The sequence below is a fragment of the Malus domestica genome, chromosome 07 (genome assembly GCF_042453785.1).
Source record: "Malus domestica chromosome 07, GDT2T_hap1".
Classification (NCBI taxonomy): Eukaryota; Viridiplantae; Streptophyta; class Magnoliopsida; order Rosales; family Rosaceae; genus Malus; species Malus domestica.
The window spans coordinates 1,779,803-1,797,293 of NC_091667.1; the positions used below are offsets into that span (position 1 = coordinate 1,779,803).

Here is a 17,491-nt window from a genome sequence, read left to right on the forward strand (position 1 = left end):
AGCATGAGAGCTACGCATGTGTTCCTTGTTGCAAAAATATCCTGCAAATCTAAGCAGAAGTGAAGCACACGGCATTTTTTGATGAAAATCATCAATGTGCAACTTGTTGCAAAAATATCCTGCTCATATGTTCCAATATATTATGAATTAATTGTGCTTTCAACCAACTACTCATACACCTTTCCATGCATAAAATAAAAACAAACGGCATATAATTCATCTCATCAAACCAATTGCGTAGTGGTGGGTCAACCAACGGCATATAAAATTGGTTTGATGAATTAATTGAATGAGAATAGAGCCAATTGCGTAGTGGTGGGTCAACCAACGGCATATAAAATTGAATTAATTGAATCACAATATCACTAATGCCGGCTTGGTTTTAACGTTGTGTTGGTTTTTTTTAAATCCATTTGTAATTTTATCGGTACGTGACACATATATAAATTGTTTCGATTAAAATACAGACCATCACCAATATATTATGAATTAATCGTGCTTTCATCTAACAACTCATACATCATTCTATAAAAAAAAAATATTAATAAGAAGGAGAAGCTGGAATAATATTAAACAACAAAAAGAACATGTATGATTGAAAGTTGAACTTTTTAAACCCATTTGCAATTTCATTGGTCTCCAACAGGACCAAATACCAATATGCTTAGAGGACTCCCTAAAAAATGAAACACTTCATAACTCTCTACCACCTCATATTTTTTGCTTGATGCAATATAATGACACAATTTCATCGGTCTCAAATACCAAATTTATTCATCCATTCTTTTTACATAAAAGCATAAAGCAATGGCACTAATGTAATTATATACCTTTTTATATATAAACCAAAGGCAGTGGCATTAAAAATTGGAATTGGATCCTCTCCGAGGCAAATTCTTGGGATCCTCCTGATCCAATAACACGAACTATTGAATTTTGATCTAACGACTACAAACATGAATTTTTTTTTAAAGTTATAATAATTGTAGCAGTTGGATTTAATAGGTCTGGAGGATTCCGAAGTTTTGCGAGGATCCAATTCCTTAAAAATTGAATGAGAATAGAGCCAATTGCGTAGTGGTGGGTCAACCAACGGCATATAAAATTGAAAATATGAAAAAAGCCAAAACCACGCTCCAAATTCTCATCTCATCAAACCAAATTACAGCCGTTGGTTCTCTTTCCCTTTCTTTTTCTCTAGTTTTGTGTTCCCATGCAACCTAGCCACACCATAAATTCAGGGACGAGTCTTAGGAATTTTCACATTTTATCTGTTCATCATGCATATTGTGATTAGCTTTCATTAGGTGCTATTTGTATTTAATTTTACATATAAAATTCAAAATGATTTATGGCTGCACGATGTACAATGAACAGATATGATGTGAGGATCACAAAACGGAAAGAATGTGAGAATTCCTGGGATCCTCACAAAAAGGATCATGATGGGATCCAAATCCTAAATCCAGCTATCCACCACAATCCCTCTCCCACTCTTCAGGCCCCACACACAGGGCCAATCGTGATAATTTTTGAAACCAGAGGCGACTCAAAATTGCGACACAGCTCTTCGAGAGATTTTTTAGTGTATCTGGAACATCGGGCGAAAACTAAATGTCAGTATAAGAGTTACACTTACTATATATTTGTACTATCATTTATATCATCTTTCTAATAAATATAGATCTCACCAACACGTATAGATCTATTAAAAAGATGATACAAATATGTGGTATGATAATTTTTTTTAAATATAAATTGACCAAATCCAAATACACGGCATTGCCAATATATTTTGACTTAATTGCGCTTTCATCCAACAACTCAATACATCATCATTCCATGCATAAAATAAAAACAAAGACTCCAATCCCAATTTATTCATCCACCTATTTTTTCTTTGTCAAATATTCATCCACCTATTGTATATAATTGGACGAGAAATGCTAAAGAGGATTCTCTACGGTCTCTTTATCACCTCATGTTTTTTGCACAATATTTTATAATGTTGATACAATTTCATCGGTCTTCATGTCAATTTATTCATCCACCCATTTTATTCAAGGTTAAAAAAGACGCTAAGCGTCAATCGGACGGCGGACTAGGCAGATTTAAGTAAATATATTATATATGAATAAGTATCTATTTATAATCACTGTTCTAAAAATCTCCGCCTAGGCCCTAGGCCCCAGCTCACCGCCCCGATTAATGCCTAGGCCCTAGCCCACCGCCTAGACCACCTAGGCACCCGCCTAGGTTGCAACTCACTTAGACAGAAAATACATAACTTTCATTTTGCATTTTGTTTTTTTTCAATAAATCGTAAGAAACTTGTTGCATACTTGAATGAACAAACATTATATCCTTATTTCACATGTTTTCATTATGTTCCAATACTTCATGATATATATGCATTCGATTTTATAGTTTATGATGAAATTATATATATTTCAAGTAGAAGCAGACATGCCACTCATATAAATATAAATATTTTAGCATATTATCACTAAAACATAAGTGATATATCATGATTAAGGTGTTGGAGAAGTAAAATGGGAGGGGTTCAAATCCTCTTTGTGTTTTTTTTTCCTCCCTTTTTGCCCTTTTTTTCTTTTTTTTCCTTACATTGATATTTTCGATATTTTAACGATATTACACCAATATTTTGACAAAATATTACTGAAGTGTGTGCGAAATTATCGATATCGATATTTTCCGATATTATCGTCGATATTGTCGATATTTGTATGATATGTACATGGATATGTTCCGAAATATCCGTGATTCGAAAATACCGAAATATCCTCGATATTTCGTCGATATTATCGATATTTCGTCGATATTATCGATATTTCAGACTATGGTTACAGGTGAAAGATTTGAAAACGTCAGATTGTTCATATGCACAAAAAATAGGGGTATCAATGTTATAGTGGCCTATTTACATGCAAAAAATATGGAGAAGCATTGTTGTTTTAACAAAAGATGATCAGACTCTTTTCTATAGCAGCAAAAATTTGTTCCTTCTGGCAGTAACTGCAAATAAAAGATGTGCAAATGGACAAAAAAAAGATGTAAATGCTAACTAAGCTGTAATCAAGTGTGTGTGCAACTATGGTTACATCATATAAAAAATAGGAATGGAGCAAAGTTACCTAGTTTTTTTTTCGATAGAGGAGGGTCTTTTTTCATGCTTGTTGGAGAATATGTTTTTTTTCAACAATTTGATTGGAACCTGATGAAAATCCTGCACATCTGCTTCAAAGACTTCCTCTATCTCACCGTGCCAAAGATATTAAAGAGATTGGAAAAATTGAGTTAGATCAGATTGAAAATAATTTGAGAATGAGAAAAAAAATGTTGTGATGCAGAATATAACCTGTTTTCAGCCTCTGTAAAAAAAGGCTCTCCTCATTGAATCTCTTTTCCTCTTGTGCGTTTCTTTGGTTTTTTAGCTGGTGTAGTGGACGACGAAACTGTTGTCGAAGACACTGTAATTTCTTTCATATTAGACTGTGGTGTTGTTGGTTGGATCATTGTGTCTTCGATAACATTGTAGATAAGGAGATCAATTGAATTCAACAAATTTCGTCGGCTTCGAAACCGGAGGTGAAATTTTTTTCCTTTGGCCTATAAGTCTGAGAAACTCACTTGGCAATTGCTTATGATATGTTGATCTTTGATTGTAAACCAAATCTTTGCATGGCATGCAAAGACCTTTTCGCCTAATTTGCCGATAATGAGAGCATTGATCTCATTTGTTTCGTCTTCAAAGACCAAGAACACTTTGTACCTTTATTCAAATAGAAAAAACATTAATTACAGAGGATAGATAGTGTAATAAGTCTACAAGAAAAAACATTAATTACTTTCCAAATGAGTGGCGAACGAGCACTTTGGTGCCTATCTACAAGAATAAGGGCGACATACAAAATTGCATGAACTATAGGGGTATTAAGTTAATGAGTCATACAATGAAGCTCTGGGAGAGAGTCATTGAGCATAGATTGAGGCAAGAGAGGGACAACCAATTCGGGTTCATGCTAGGGCGCTCAACCATGGAGGCAATCTATCTCTTACGAAGATTGATGGAAAGATATAAAGATGGGAAAAAGGATTTACACATGGTCTTTATAGATTTGAAAAAAGCGTATGATAGGGTCCCAAGAGACATTCTTTGGAGGATTTTAGAGAAGAAAGAAGTACGAGTAGCATATATCCAAGCTATAAAGGATATGTATGAAGGAGCAAAGACTGCCGTAAGAACTCATGAAGGACAAACCGAAAGCTTTCCCATAACTGTAGGATTACATCAAGGCTCATCCTTAAGTCCTTACCTTTTTGCGTTGGTAATTGATGAGTTAACAGGACATGTTCAAGATGATATTCCTTGGTGTATGCTTTTCGCAGACGATATAGTGTTGATAGATGAAACTCAGGAGGGGGTAAATGCAAAGCTTAACCTTTGGAGAGAAGTGTTGGAATCTAAAGGTCTTCGCCTAAGCCGATCAAAGACAGAATATATGGAGTGCAAGTTCAGTGCAAATGGAGGCCAAAACGAGTTAGGGGTGAGGATCGGAGATCAAGAAATACCAAAGAGCGACCGTTTTCGTTACCTAGGATCTATCTTGCAAAAGAACGGAGAATTAGATGGAGATCTCAACCATAGAATACAAGCTGGATGGATGAAGTGGAAGAGTGCATCTGGCGTGTTGTGTGACCGCCGTATGCCACTGAAGCTCAAGGAAAAATTTTATAGGACGGCAATAAGGCCGGGGATGCTGTATGACACAGAATGTTGGGCGGTGAAGCATCAACACGTACACAAAATGGGTGTAGCGGAGATGAGGATGCTTCGTTGGATGTGTGGGCACACGAGAAAGGATAAGATTAGGAATGAGGATATCCGGGGTAAAGTAGGAGTAGCCGAAATTGAAGGAAAGATGAGAGAAAATCGGTTACGGTGGTTTGGACATGTGCAAAGAAGGCCTACTGACGCTCCGATTAGAAGATGCGACTATGGGACAGAGGTTCAGGGCCGAAGGGGTAGAGGAAGACCTAGGAAAACTTTGGAAGAGACTTTAAGAAAAGACTTAGAGTACTTGGATCTAACGAATGACATGACACAGGACCGAGCACAATGGCGTTCTAAGATTCATATAGCCGATCCCACTCAGTGACTTGGATTTTCCAAGTCTCTAACCGAGAAGTTTTCCTCACTCGGAAAATTAAGGGAACACTACCCCAACCTACATGCTCCACTCAGAAAGCTTCAACAAAAGAAAATTCAAAGAACTTAGCGAAGAAGGCTTTGGTGTATTTAACACAATACGTTGAAATGAAGGAAAGCTTATTTATTGATATCCCCGATAAGCTACAAATATGTACATATACATGAGTCAAAATAAAAAAACAAGATGGAGCCTTCACAAAGGTTGCTTAGGAGAAGTCTCAGCAGTCGGTAGAGCCCCAGAAAGAGAAGGCATCGGAGGGGGATCATTCGGAGCCTCAGTACTGGACAGAACCCTAGAAGGAGGAGGCATCAGAGGTTGATCATTTGGAGCTTCATTACGCGGTACAGCCCCAGAAGACGAAGGCAATAAATGCCTCTGGAACAAACCCACAAATCTCTGATGATCAAGTAAAACCTGACCATCAGTTTCCTTCATCTGGTCAAGCTTCCTCTTCATGTTTGTAGTATAGTCATGTGCGAGCCGGTGCAACTGTTTATTCTCATGCTTGAGCCCTCCAATCTCCTGTTTGAGACTCATTACTTCGGCCGCCAATGATTCAACTTGGCGGGTTCGAGCAAATAGGCGTTGGGCCATATTAGACACAGAACCTGCACACTGAACACTGAGAGCCAGCGAATCCTTAACAGCTAACTCATCAGACCGTTTGGAAAGTAGTCTGTTATCTTTGGGAGTGAGAAGGTTCCTGGCCACCACCGCAGCGGTCATATCATTCTTCATCACGGAATCCCCAACGGTAAGAGGACCAGTAGGGGAAACGAAGGATGGGCGCCATATGTTGTCTGGAGAAGGCGGGGCTGCCTCTTCAACAAGGTTCAAGTCAAAACGACGGTCGGAGGGGCCAGACATTTTCAAAGGTGTTGAAGAGAGAAGAGGTCGGACAAATCAAGATCTTAGAAGTGTAAGAATGGAGCTTCTACTGGTGGAGATTCAAGTGTGCTTTTGAACTTAATGCCAGCCCCTATAAAAAGCTGCACTCGACGGGGCTTCAGACATCGAAGAGGCGCCTGCTCAGAAATCGAAGAGGCGTTTGCTTTCTCAAAAGCTGGGCTGCTTAGAGACCACGAGGGTTGATCTCATAAATCGAAGAGGTGTTTGCTTTCTCAAAAGTTGGGCTGCTCAAAGACCACGAAAGCCGATCTTAGAAATCGAAGAGGCGCTCGCTTTCTCAAAAGCTGGGCTCCTCAGAGACCACGAGGGCCGATCTCAGAAATCGAAGAGGCACCTACTTTTCCAGCCTTGTCAGCACCTGTCACACGCACACTCAGCTTTGCGAAAATTATGGGTATTCTGTCGAAGATTTCTGGGGAAGTAGAAAACACATGAATCTTACTGTCCAATCACCCACTTCCCACACGCAACAATAGCTCATGGGTACCACAGATAACTTTGCCAAAGTTCTCTGCCAAAGTTGAGCACGTGAAGCTTGCAGCTCCCACTACATCGCTCTGACCAAGAAGGGTAAAAGAATAGCAAAGAAACAGCACTAACAAAGTTTAGACCCATAAATTTTGAAGGTTTAGCTACCATATTATTACCCACAAGGGTAAAGGAACAGTACCACTGCTGGATAATTGGAAAGTCCTTGTGTGTCAACCTCTGTGCCTCGTGGCAAGGTAGACTAGCAAACATGCCCAACCTTTACTCACATTCGAGAAAACACTCCCAATAAGATTGCTTGCTCCAAAATCGAAGAGGCACCGTCCTCCGAATCTCGAGAGCCAGACTCCCAACATGACTACTTTCTCAAAAATCGAAGAGAGGGTAAAGGAACAGTACCATTGCTGGATAATTGGAAAGTCCCTGTGTGTCAACCTCTGTGCTTCGTGGCAAGGTAGACTAGCAAACATGCCCAACCTTTACTCACATTCGAGAAAACACTCCCACCAAGATTGCTTGCTCCAAAATCGAAGAGGCACCGCCCTCCGAATCTCGAGAGCCAGATTCCCAACATGATTACTTTCTCAAAAATCGAAAAGACACTGCTCCCCGAATCTCGAGAGCCAGACCCCCAGCATGATTGCTTTCTCAAAAATCGAAGAGGCATCGTTCTCCGAATCAATCGAAGAGGCGCTCGCTTTCTCAAAAGCTGGGCTGCTCAGAGACCACGAGGGCCGATCTCAGAAATCGAAGAGGCACCTACTTTTCTAGCTTTGTCAGAACCTGTCACACGCACACTCAGCTTTGCGGAAATTATGGGCATTTTGTCGAAGACTTCTGGTGAAGTAGAAAGCACATGAATCTTACTGTTCAATCACCCACTTCCCACACGCAACAATAGCTCATGGGTACCACATATAACTTTGCCAAAGTCTCTGCCAAAGTTGAGCACGTGAAGCTTGCAGCTCCCACTACATCACTCTGACCAAGAAAGGTAAAAGAATAGCAAAGAAACAGCACTAACAAAGTTTAGACACATAAATTTTGAAGGTCTAGCTACCATATTATTACCCACAAAGGTAAAGGAACAGTACCACTGCTGGATAATTGGAAAGTCCTTGTGTGTCAACCTCCGTGCTTCGTGGCAAGGTAGACTAGCAAACATGCCCAACCTTTACTCACATCCGAGAAAACACTCCCAACAAGATTGCTTACTCCAAAATCGAAGAGGCACCGCCCTCCGAATCTCGAGAGCCAGACTCCCAACATGATTACTTTCTCAAAAATCGAAGAGACACTGCTCCCCGAATCTCGAGAGCCAGACCCCCAGCATGATTGCTTTCTCAAAAATCGAAGAAGCATCGTTCTCCGAATCTCGAGAGCCAGATACCACATACCACTTTTTCAAAGTGCTCTGACAGAGTTAAAACATGTGAAGTTGGCAGCTCCCACTACCGTGCTATGACCAAGCAGGGTAAAGGAATAGCATTACTACTTGTTAGGGAGACTCCTATATATGTCGACCTCCATCCCCAACGGACAGGCAGACCTGCAAAAATGCTCAACCCTTCCTCATATCTGAGAGGGCACTCCCAACGAAACCTTTCCAAATATTCAGCTTTCTTTCCCCCCGATAATACCTCTGCAAACAAGCTATACTAGAGCAAGAATATCTCATATCATCAGGGTTAAAAGCAAGAGTATCCCATATCATGCTTTTTCCCTGTCTTTTCCTTTGGCCTTGTTTTTACCTGCAAGACAAGGAGAAAGAGAGCAATCATTCAGCACTTGAAATCAAGCTCCCAGCCAGGAACTGACTGCCTGGAACCCCTTACCTGATTACTTACCTGGCATTGCTCTCGAGTACTCATCTTCAACATCTTATGTTTCCAGGGAAGATACCGCATCTGCTTGAGGAACAGATAGGGCAAGTGCGAAGGATACAAGGAAGCATGTGGAGACAAGCGTAACAGCATACGTGCCGATACATCCATTACTCTGTCAAAAGCAAAAGTATCCCATATCAGCAGGGTCGAACGTACTCTAGATTTGATGGACTTGTTTTGACCCTCAAATTCTTCAGTCGACCTTATACTCTGGAGGAAACCAGAAAACCCTCCAGCTCAGTTCAAGAATAAGCATGTGGAAAGTTACTTCTTCAAAAGCAAAAGTATCCCATATCATCTCTTCTCATTTTTCTTCTCTTTATCATTCATGCTGCTGCAAGATGGGGAGAAGGTGAACAATCAGCCGGAGCTCTGATTGCTTACCTTGTCTGTCACCTCTTTCAGCAGATCCCCTAGCTCGGCGACTTGGGGGACTCCTACTACATGGTTTGTATCGCGCTGGACCAAGCCTGAAACTACAAGTAAGCTTCAAGTGAAATTGATACATTACCTTGTGCATCTCCACCAGTTAAAGATACCACCCCTGGATGGAGGAAGAGTACTTCCAGAGAAGCTGCCACATCTACCTATGAGACAGATAAGGCAAGTCAAGATGATACCACACTCCGATACTTAGAAGTTTCGTGATTACGAGATCATTCTCCCACAATATTTCCTAATGTCATTTGTACTCTAATGTCATTTGTACTAAATCATTCACTGGTACTCACTAAAGGAGAGCTTGAACCTATGTACTTGTGTAAACCCTTCACAATTAATGAGAACTCTTCTATTCCGTGGACGTAGCCAATCTGGGTGAACCACGTACATCTTGTGTTTGCTTTCCTATCTCTATCCATTTATATACTTATCCACACTAATGACCGGAGCAATCTAGCGAAGATCACAAAAGCGACCGTTTTCGCTACCTAGGATCTATCTTGCAAGAGAACGGAGAATTAGATGGAGATCTCAACCATAGAATACGAGCTGGATGGATGAAGTGTAAGAGTGCATCCGACGTGTTGTGTGACCGTCGTAGGCCACTGAAGCTCAAGGGAAAATTTTATAGGACGGCAATAAGGCTAGCGATGTTGTATGACACAGAATGTTGGGCGGTGAAACATCAACACGTACACAAAATAGGTGTAGCGGAGATGAGGATGCTTCGTGGGATGTGTGAGCACACGAGAAATGATAAGATTGAGAATGAGGATATCCGAGGTAAAGTAGGAGTAGACGAAATTGAAGGAAAGATGAGAGAAAATCGGTTCCGGTGATTTGGACATGTGCAAAGAAGGCCGACTGACGTTCCGGTTCGAAGATGTGACTACGGGACAGAGGTTCAGGGCTGAAGGGGTAGAGGAAGACCTAGGAAAACTTTGGAAGAGACTCTAAGAAAAGGCTTAGAGTACTTGGATCTAACGGAGGACATGACACAAAACCAAACGCAATGGCGTTCTAGGATTCATATAGCCGACCCCACTTAGTGGGAAAAAGCTTTGTTGTTGTTGTTGTTGTTGTATGGTTTAATGTTAATACTAATCATATGAAAAATACAAGGATAGGTATGCAAAGTTTGATTTCAAATTTAATTAAATTTATGGCTTGTAATTTTGTTACATGATCAATGAACTATTAATTGAAAATATGTAATTAAAAACATAATAAAGGATAAGTTTCAATTTAAGGATATGAGACAACGATCAATTGACAAACGCGAAATATAGTGTTTAACTCATTACCAAGGAGTTGGCATTTGATTTGTATGTTTTTGGCACATCAGTTGACCAATTGTTGGGTCCTTGTACATTTGTTTGGCACATGTAGGGCAAGCAGCATACCACCATTCATATGACGTGTTAAATCGCTTAATTGATGCCTTGCACAAAAATGTATTATCCTGTTAAATATCCAGAAAGATGTTTAGATAGTTAATAATCATGAAATAGAAAGCTTATGTAAAAGAAGTAAAAATTGAATAAGATTATTTTGATTTAATATGATAAAATAAAAGCATGTTGTATACCTTATATAAATCTGGGTCTAAGTAGCCCAACTCTTCAATTGTGACCATTTTTCCAGTCTGTAAAGCTTCAGTTTCTCTTGCCTGATTAGAGGGAGTATTGTAACAGGGTGAGGCAAGCCAGAAAACCTGCAACAATTTTTGAGAAAAGAATAGCTATTTTTCTTTTAATAATTGTAGGTGTGTTATGATTTTGATTGTGTGATAATGAATGAACTTACACTGATTTATATGAGTTTAATTCTGGAATTTCTGGATCAACAAAGAAAAGTGTTGCACCGGTGCTGTTGAGGATGATGCTTTTTGTATTAAAAAAAGGAAAAAATAAGAAAAAAGAAGACAAAAAACAAAAATGAAAATATAAAAAAGGAAAAAAGACGTATCAGTTGACATTGTAAGCAGTTACGTAAAAATGACTAATCCAAACCTACACTGATTTTTTAAGAACAAAATTAAAAGACATCAAACAAAGCATATGTATGAACACTATGTTGTTCAAAGACTACATGACAACATAACAATTTTTACTTTCACAGATCAAAATATTTATGTTATAAACTCGCATAATAGTTGCACTTACTTTTAAAAATAGTTGAAAACTCAATAAAACCATCTAACACTGTCTAGGAAAAACAGGAAAACAAACTTTGAAAACTAATCAGGCATGTAAACATCTGGAAGAAAGAATAGCAAAAAAATGATTTCTTGATTGAAATATATACCTTCAAATAGCTTGACTTTCAAGCACGTAAAAAAAATAATTCTTGCTTCAAGTAGTGAATCAAACGATAAAGAAGTAAAGCTGTGTGCAACGTCTAACCACAATGTAATCTTAGCTTCGTCTTTTCTGCCAAATAAAATGATAAAAAAAAAGATAATGAAAAAGTGATAAAAATGTGACAAACTTTTTTATCCAAAATAGATTTTTTTTTTTTTTTTAAGAAAAGTATATGATTGCCTAATGTGATAAGAAGCCAAAACAACAGTTTGGATATCGACGATATACACAATATTGATACAAAAAACAATTAAAAAGTGTGCTATGCAGAGGAAATAACCTGATATTTTGAATAACCACATCACACTTGTGATCAATTCTTTGGTTCACTTTTACGGGCTCCAAATGTTGGACTCCAACCACATGACCAATAACATCTGCAAATTTGAAAAAAGAAAGAAAACCAAAACATAATTAGGTGAGGACAAAATGTTTCATAAAACATGTATCAATGCATTGTAACACACAGCTATATATACATGCGTACATATTTATTACCTGTTAGGATATCAGTTTTGTTCAGCCTAGGATACAATCTATTATAATCTTGCAAAAAAAAAATCTATGACGCGGAATAGGCGGAAACACACTTGCCAACTTGTTAAAAACTGTTTTGGCAGTTAACACGACATGGGTGTCATGTGGGACTACTCGATACTGGCCTCTCATTTTGTTGGTACAAAAATTCATAATCTCGTAGCAAGCACCTGCTTCAATTTTTGGGACTATTATATCATAGTCCATTTCGTCAAAAGACGCTTATATCGCTTGTTCCTTGATAACCAAACATTGAGAAAGGAAGAAAAAGAAATTGTCAAAGATACCATGAATAGGTAAATAACACTGAATTTGAAACTTAAAATAATATGAAAACATTTGCAAATGACAAACATTATAGACTAAGATGAATACTAAATACTGAAAGCCAAGTTATCATTATAATTAATAGTTTAAAGGCAATGGATACCCATAAAATAATTACATGTCACAAAGACTTAACATGAGAGTTGATATATTTAATACTTGAAATAATATGAAAATAAATGTAAATCACAAATATTAGAGAATAAGATGGATAGCAAACATCGAGAGTGCATATATTAGTGTAATTAACATGTTAAAGACAATGCATATGCACCCAAAAAAAATTTCTTTATCACAGAGCCAGGATGATAACTAATATGCAATTTTCCGATAGAAAATAAAAGAATACAGAGATTTGAAATGAATTGGAGATTGTGTTTATCCCAGAGAGTAAAAATGTCATGTGATGTGTATTAGAACAAATACAAAATTCTTAACACGTGTTGTGAAGAGCTTATCAAACAGTATTATTAAAGATTGATTACTTACCTTTTCATCAACTAATACACAGTGTAGACCTGCATATTTTTTAGTCATGCCTGAAAATCTTGGTCTCCATATTCTGCCGATACGAACTTCAATTTTTCCTATTTTTTCATATGGGACCAATCGATCAAGAGGAGTTGGACCTCGATCTTCCATTTTAAACTGCTGAAATAAGATTTAAGGTTTGTGACTTGACAAATAATGCAGAAAGAAATTTCAAAAGGCTGAACGATGATGTAACAATTACACTTTCAAAACTATAGACCTATAACAGTTTGTTTAAAAGCGTAACTGATTAAAAGAATGAGATTGCTAAAAGAAAACACAGCATGACCACTGCTTAACTGAACCACATTCTCATCACACAAACATAAACGAAGTGAACCTATTCATCTATCATATTCTTTTTCTCTGTTTCCATATCCCTGATCCCAATTCTTTATTCCATGCTTTCTGTGTTGTTTTTTCCTCACTCTCAATCCCATTTTCTTCGAAGTCCAGGATAAAAACCACATGCATAAACAGGCTACAAATCTGCCAAAACCCAAAACATAGCCTAACTAAAAATCTGAGCGATTAAAACTTTCACTTAAAAAAAACAGTCTATCTCCGATAAAACAGAAATACCCCAAAATAGGAATGCTTAGTAATAAAATAATGAAGCAACAAATGGCATGAAATAATCAAAAAACAACCCTACAAATTCAAATAACCAAAACAAATAATCATATGGCCATTTCAGTTCGGAAAATAAAAACATCACACAAAAAACTAATACCTGACAAAGAACCCAATCGGGGATAGCGGAAATTGCGACTACACGGTCCTCCAAATGGCGATCAGACAGCCGTTCAACCACTGCAAAAACAACCATCAAAAAACACAAAGTCATAGCCTATCAAGAGTGTAAGTAAAATAAAAAGAACAAATCGAAAGATCCCTGTCCTGAATTAAAAATTGGAAAGCGAAAACAAAGGCGTTGAAAAACAAAAGCTGAAAATCGATCGCACAAACTGAAGTCCTGCAACAGCAGAAACCAAGAAGAAAAACAAAAGACAAAACGAAAACAAAAAGCATAAACAAAACGAAAGAAACGGCAAACAAAGCTAACTAAGCAAATTTGAAACGAAGAAAAACGCACATCCAGCTTAAACCAAGGTTCTGAAGTAAAGTGAAATGAACTGAAAGCGAAAGGTATCAGCAAAAATAAGAGAGAAGAGACAAAGCCACGGTCAATTTGATGATCGACACGTGGTCATAAGTAGAAAAGGCAAAGCCGAGCAACACGCGGGTAAAAAAAAGATAAAGGAAAGGGGCAAAAACGACATTTCATGTAGCATCTTCAAAATGCCAAAAAAGTGGGGTTAGATCAGGGGCAAAACCGGGTGGGCACTGTTAATGAACATTGGTTTTCCCATCGGGTTTTAGTATAGAGATAACTAGAAATTGCTGCTTGCGCGTTGTTGCGGGATTAGAAATCATATCGAAGATGGATAAGCTAATTCTAAATCATCAAATTTGCAGCTGCATTGCATGACAATCAATTGAAACCTTCTCTCTAAATTATTAAACAACATTTAGCATAAACTAACTTGCAATTCAAATGCAAGAATGCAAAGGAAGATAAATTGTCAAATTTCATACATGTCAAACTTCATTTAGGAAACTGAAAACCATAAAAAATAAATTGATAAATGACACACCCCGTCTCGAAGGAGGGCGTGCTGGCCGTCACGTAAGAGTGACGTAACTCTTTGCACAGTAAGGAAGCTAAAAAGATACATAGAAATACGAATGAATAAAAACCAAATCACTAGCAATTCTAGCTAAGAAGGAATGCTAGTGCGAGTCTAAGTGTATAAATACACATTCAGAGCAATAAGAACGTCTCGTTGCAATCAATTAGGACAATTACTAAGATATAACACCCGAATGTGAATCCTACTTTTGTGAATTCTGTCAGAACACCGTTGGATTCCTCATGACCACCAAAGTACTGCTACCTAGAACCTGGAGAGGTGCAAAACAAGGTTGAGTGACTTAGTAAAACAAAGTTAACTCATTATTAAAACGCTAACCCCTCACGGTAAAACCTGTATAATTTCCCAGAAAATAGTATACATATGTACATATCTCAAAACCATGCTCAATATATCCAAATCCACATGCCCAATATCACAATATAATAAACGTAAGCCAAGTGATGCAATTCAATATAAATCATTTGTACATGAGTCGAAACCATTTCATGTGGTCTGTCCGACAGAATCTAGAGCTCATCTCAATCACATATCTTATCATGTATATACGTATCTCAATCTCATATCTCATCATGTATATACATATCTGCACACAAGTCGAACCCACTTATAATGGTCTATACAACAGGCTGGGTGTATAACAATACGCTATAGTGTTACAATCACGTGAGGCTGTGCGAATTATGAGCTATAATATATCTCATCATCATCAACATCATATCTCATAACCATTACCAGCATAAATATACTCACCGGTAGATTACCTGGGCCTCTGCAGCACCATGCAACAATATGCATAATTATGACAATGCATATGCTTAAAATAAAATGTAGGCATAACATGGCATTTAAATCACAATCCTTTAAATACGTTTTCTGGAAAAAACGTCAAGTATATATATATATATATACTGAAAATAACCACCCACTCACTGGTATGTAGCCGGGTCGTAACCCCATGTCTAGCCTGGTTACGCTCGTCCTCCGGATAAGTTTCGTCTATATGAGAAGTAACTGTATAAACGTTAATTAATAGCACATAACCAACTCTTGCTAATAACTTCTCATATATTGCTCAATTTGGGTATATGAATATACCACAGTGACCCACACAACCTTAGGATCATTCCCATATTTTTAGAATATTTTTCTGACGTCTCATGCGCCGACGAATGCACGGACCTACGCACCCCCACGAGTGGCCACGTGACAGTCACACTGAGTTAAGGCTGTCAGGTATATACCAAGGAATATTCCGTTAAGTCCTAATGGTAACTGTTAAAGATGACTGACGGCGTTGGAATATTCCGTCATCTCCTACCTTGGGACTCCGGCAAGTCTTCGGTTACCGGAAAACCGGGAAAATCCTATTTTCGACACTAACTTCTTCGATTTTAACCAAAATTCCATGAAATTTACACCAAAGGGAAGCTGGAGATGAGTAGAACAACGTTATACCTGTTTTGGGATCTAAATCTCACGGGATCTCGCCGTGAAATTTCGAGGGAAACCGACCAAGCTTGAAACTCACGATCCCGATGTCCAAAATCTTCAAACGAACTACTCCGAGCTTCCTTAGGACCTCCGTAAGCTTCCTATAAGCTTGAAATCTCCTAAAAATCAACATTTTACGTGCACATAAACAGTGCATAAAAACTGGGGTTAGGGTTCTCGGGGTTTTCGAAGGTCTCACGCTCTAAAACTTGTACCAATGAACTCAGGAGTTTAAGGGGAACAAGAATAATACCTCTTTACCTTTGATCTGTGAAGAAATGGAAGGTTTTGTGTTCATCCATACGTGTTCGAAGGAGAGAGAGAGAGAGAATGAAACCGAGAAAAGTACGGGGGAGAAGAGAGAGGACTTTTTGGGTGTTTTTGTGTGGTCCAAAAGCCACCAATCAAACCCAATTAGTTTCTTACTTCCTATTGGGTCCCCAAAACTTGGGGAAAATTTTGTATTGGTTCAATCCCTTTGTCCAATACACCCACACACCCACTAAAGCTCAAGGGCAATTTAGTAACTTCACATTTTCGAGAACGATAATCCGGGACGGGCTGTCACAATAAACATACAAAGATAGTTCACAATCATAAATGTTGAATGCTGATAAAGTTGTGCAGTGTGTGGTACGACCTTGAACGTTTGTTTACTGGAACGACTGTGCAACCGTGTGATATCATATATACAACCAACTTGTATCTTTGGAGCTACTATCTCATAGTCTGCTTCTAAGACCGATGCTTCAATGGCATCATTGTGAATTATAAAAATTATAGAGTTAATTATAGCTTTGTCTTTGTTTTTCAAATTATAGTTTTAACTATATTACATTTAAACAAAATGGTTTTCTTACCAGTTCATCAACCAGTACACATTGTTAGCCATTGAATTGGTTCTGATGTCCAAACATTTTGGGTCTCCACATCCGGCAAATTCTTACTTTGATCTCCATATCATTTCTAAGAGGCTTTAATTCACATATTGGTACGATGCTCATTGTCTTGTAAATCTGCCGACAAAATATACAGATTGGTAATATGCAAATTTTTACAAACTTGCAGTGAAAAAAATAAGACAATTCTAAGACACTCAATTAATATAGTAGGGAAGAATAAAAAGGAAGAGCTATGAAAAAAAATGATAAGAATGCAATTTAGGTACAATTTAAAAGATCAAACTCAAATATAAAAAGACTCAAGCACTCATAAATTCAGATACTGCTTGAAAGATTAAATTTAAACATTGAATCACTCAAGCATTGAAATGTTGTCACATTGAACTCTACTGAATCACTCAAAGCACTAAAATGCTGTCACATTGAACTATACGTTTCTTTCATACTTCCAGAACTAATCCATTTTGATTAGAAACTAATTAAGTGCTATTTTCCCATTAAAGTAAGCTGTATAATGGGACCACATAATGGGTGGAGGACCATTGCCCCGTTATGGAGATATATGAAGAATATAATTAACCCAAAACAAATCAAGATTTATATTCGCATCTACGTAACAGTTTGAATTGTACAAATCGATATATGAAAGCTAACTATCAATTT

General features: G+C 37.8%; 1 protein-coding gene across 31 annotated transcripts; it reads right to left on the reverse strand.

Moving 5' to 3' along the window:
* Positions 1-1,250: 1,250 nt before the first annotated feature.
* Positions 1,251-16,926, reverse strand: LOC103438434 (uncharacterized). Of its 31 annotated transcripts, none has more exons than XR_011582545.1 (13): positions 15,891-16,031; positions 15,366-15,431; positions 14,618-14,682; positions 13,451-13,530; positions 12,676-12,837; positions 11,603-11,699; positions 11,267-11,391; positions 10,766-10,843; positions 10,548-10,673; positions 10,264-10,421; positions 3,380-3,793; positions 3,156-3,273; positions 2,879-3,036 (listed from the first exon to the last, which is right to left on the reverse strand). XR_011582545.1 is itself a non-coding variant. In XM_070824332.1 (12 exons), the coding sequence occupies exons 7-12, from the start codon at positions 10,593-10,595 to the stop codon at positions 1,498-1,500; spliced, it is 672 nt and encodes a 223-aa protein (XP_070680433.1). In that variant the 5' UTR covers positions 10,596-10,628; positions 10,766-10,828; positions 11,267-11,391; positions 11,603-11,699; positions 12,676-12,837; positions 13,451-13,530; positions 13,814-13,850; the 3' UTR covers positions 1,251-1,497. The 31 variants fall into 31 exon arrangements, 14 of the variants coding, with proteins under 14 accessions (XP_070680433.1, XP_070680432.1, XP_070680426.1 ...); XR_003774659.2 differs by having other exon boundaries at positions 15,366-15,446; XM_070824332.1 differs by lacking the exons at positions 2,879-3,036; positions 14,618-14,682; positions 15,366-15,431; positions 15,891-16,031 and adding exons at positions 1,251-1,591; positions 13,814-13,850 and having other exon boundaries at positions 3,380-3,491; positions 3,652-3,793; positions 10,548-10,628; positions 10,766-10,828.
* Between the last annotated feature and the right edge of the window lie 565 nt (positions 16,927-17,491).

Excerpts from the sequence above, each read along its gene's own strand:
- LOC103438434 (XM_029105090.2), bottom strand. The coding sequence starts at position 10,595 with ATGGTCACAATTGAAGAGTTGGGCTACTTAGACCCAGATTTATATAAG. Across the intron at positions 10,422-10,547 it reads TAGACCCAGATTTATATAAG|GATAATACATTTTTGTGCAA; the intron begins GTATACAACATG and ends GATATTTAACAG. Across the intron at positions 3,492-3,651 it reads ATATCATAAGCAATTGCCAA|TGTCTTCGACAACAGTTTCG; the intron begins GTGAGTTTCTCA and ends AAGAAATTACAG.